At 38.8% G+C, this 2,069-nt stretch overlaps 1 gene segment (V, D, J or C); it reads left to right on the top strand.

Moving 5' to 3' along the window:
* The first annotated feature begins 309 nt into the window (after positions 1 to 309).
* On the top strand, positions 310 to 1,058 carry LOC126493882 (T cell receptor alpha variable 23/delta variable 6-like). The segment is given in 2 exon segments: positions 310 to 395; positions 543 to 1,058. Coding segments are annotated over 2 exon segments (438 nt in total).
* Positions 1,059 to 2,069: the final 1,011 nt, after the last annotated feature.

Below are 2,069 nucleotides of genomic sequence, written 5' to 3'. Positions count from 1 at the left end.
TTTCTTTTCCTTTCTTTCTCTTTTTCTCTTGTCTTTTTTTCCTTTCTTTGTATATTTCAGAAAATCCACAATGATATTCTTGGTGGCAAGATGAGCCCACATTTCCACCATCACTGTATTTAGTAGGATTACAATAAAGAGATTTCTGATTATCAATGTCTGCATTTTCAGTGATAATGAATTTGGGCAAAATGGGGAAGTGCTTCCTACATCAGAGTTAGCTTTAGACAAAGTGTTTGTAAGAGGCGGAGCCTGTTGAAAGTACTAAGTCCCTGTGAAGTTGGAGTCTGTGTTCTGAGAGAGATAAAAGGCCACCAGAGTACTACACAAGCTTCTAGGAAGAATGGACAAGATCCTGAAAGTGTCATTATTAGTCTTAACGCTTCACCTAGCCTGTAAGTCATGGAAGAGAATCTCCAGAATACAGGATTAATTTGGAGGCATGAAATAACTGGGGAACCAGACAAAATCATGAATAATGAAACCATAATCAGGTAGGACATACAAGGAAACCTAATGACAACTGTTATTTCTCTACACAGGGGTGAGTGGCCAGCAGGAGAAACCTGACCAGCAGCAGGTGAAACAAAGCCCCCAATCTCTGTCAGTCTTGGAAGGAGAGACTTCAGTTCTAAACTGCACTTATGAGAACAGCGCATTTGACTACTTCCCATGGTACCGGCAGTTTCCTGGTGAAGGCCCTGCATTACTGATGGACATACGTTCAGTGTCAAACAAAAAGGAAGATGGACGATTCACAGTCTTCTTCAGGAAAAGTGATAAACAGCTCTCCTTGCACATCAGAGATTCTCAGCCTGGAGACTCAGGCACCTACTTCTGTGCAGCAAGTGCACAGTGCTCTCCAGGCACCTGCAGCCCACACCCAAACCTGCGGCTGTGCTCCAGCATAGCCCTGCTGTGGGGCTGAGCCTGGCAGAGCTGCAGAGGAGTTTTCATTTGCAAAAACAGGTGACTGGTGATGCAGTGAACTTAAGGATTAGACTCATTCAGACCATAGATAGAACAAGTTGAAATCATAGCTTGCTTTTCTCCAGTCTCCCTTTGCTACCCACGCACCACTGAAGTTTTACATGTACTTACTTAACTAGTTTAGGCGAATACAAATAGTTCTCCGTGTGCTTGGTTTTTAGTTTAGTTGAGTTTGTAGTTTGTTTTATTTTGTTTTGTTTGTTTGTTTTTGAGATTGGGTTTCTCTGTAGCTTTGGAGCCTGTCCTGGACGTGTACTTGGTTTTTACCAAATGGAATTTATAAAGTCGCCATCTCCCTATATCCTTGTCAACAGTGTTGTTAATGTGTGGTTATTACACCCCAGGGCTTTCATTGTGACTTCTGTGCTGGAAATCACATAGAATAGTTTTTTGCCTTACTTTTCTCTGATGACAAGGGAAGCAGTTATTTACATGACCATTGTCCACTTCTAGTTCCTCTTATTTTGTCACTTATATACCCATCTACCTCAAGAAATTCAGGTGTGTTAACATAAACATACTCACAAGACTGTAGGTGTGTCTACAATAGACAAATGATATCATTGGGGGAAGAATGGAATTTCCTCATATAGTGAAAATGCATAACTTTAACTAAAGAAATAATTTCAAATGTGCATTTCCTAGATGAAAATATAGTTTTTGAATGTAAGTTTTAGCTCATAAAAGCAGCTGAAGTATACAAAATAGAAAAAGGAACTGCTTGTCTAATACTTTGTGTGTTTACTCACTTAATTCTGCAAAAATACTAAGATTTCCACTGGAAAAACTTTAGTTTATAAATTTAAATGTTTTATGCCATATAATTGATGGTAGTGTTAACTGTAACTACCTAGGAAGTCAAAACAGGCACAACGCTTGAGTCTAGGACTGAGAGTCTAGATTAAGCAACTCTCTTTTAGAAAACCAAAACCAAACAAAAAAGAAAACAAGAAATAACAGAATCAATGTGAAAGATATTAAATTAAATTCTGCAAGCTCTCCTTATCCACAGTGAATAGTTTTCAGTATGTAAAAAGGAAAGTTAAGAAGGAAATATGCTAGTTGGCTCTTAGCAGTAG

The sequence above is a fragment of the Alexandromys fortis genome, unplaced genomic scaffold, assembly GCF_014885135.2.
Source record: "Alexandromys fortis isolate MF-2015 unplaced genomic scaffold, M_Fortis_MF-2015_v1.1 scaffold_347, whole genome shotgun sequence".
In the NCBI taxonomy this organism is placed as follows: Eukaryota; Metazoa; Chordata; class Mammalia; order Rodentia; family Cricetidae; genus Alexandromys; species Alexandromys fortis.
Note: the sequence above shows the minus strand (reverse complement) of the source record. Positions and strands in the feature narration are given on the sequence as shown.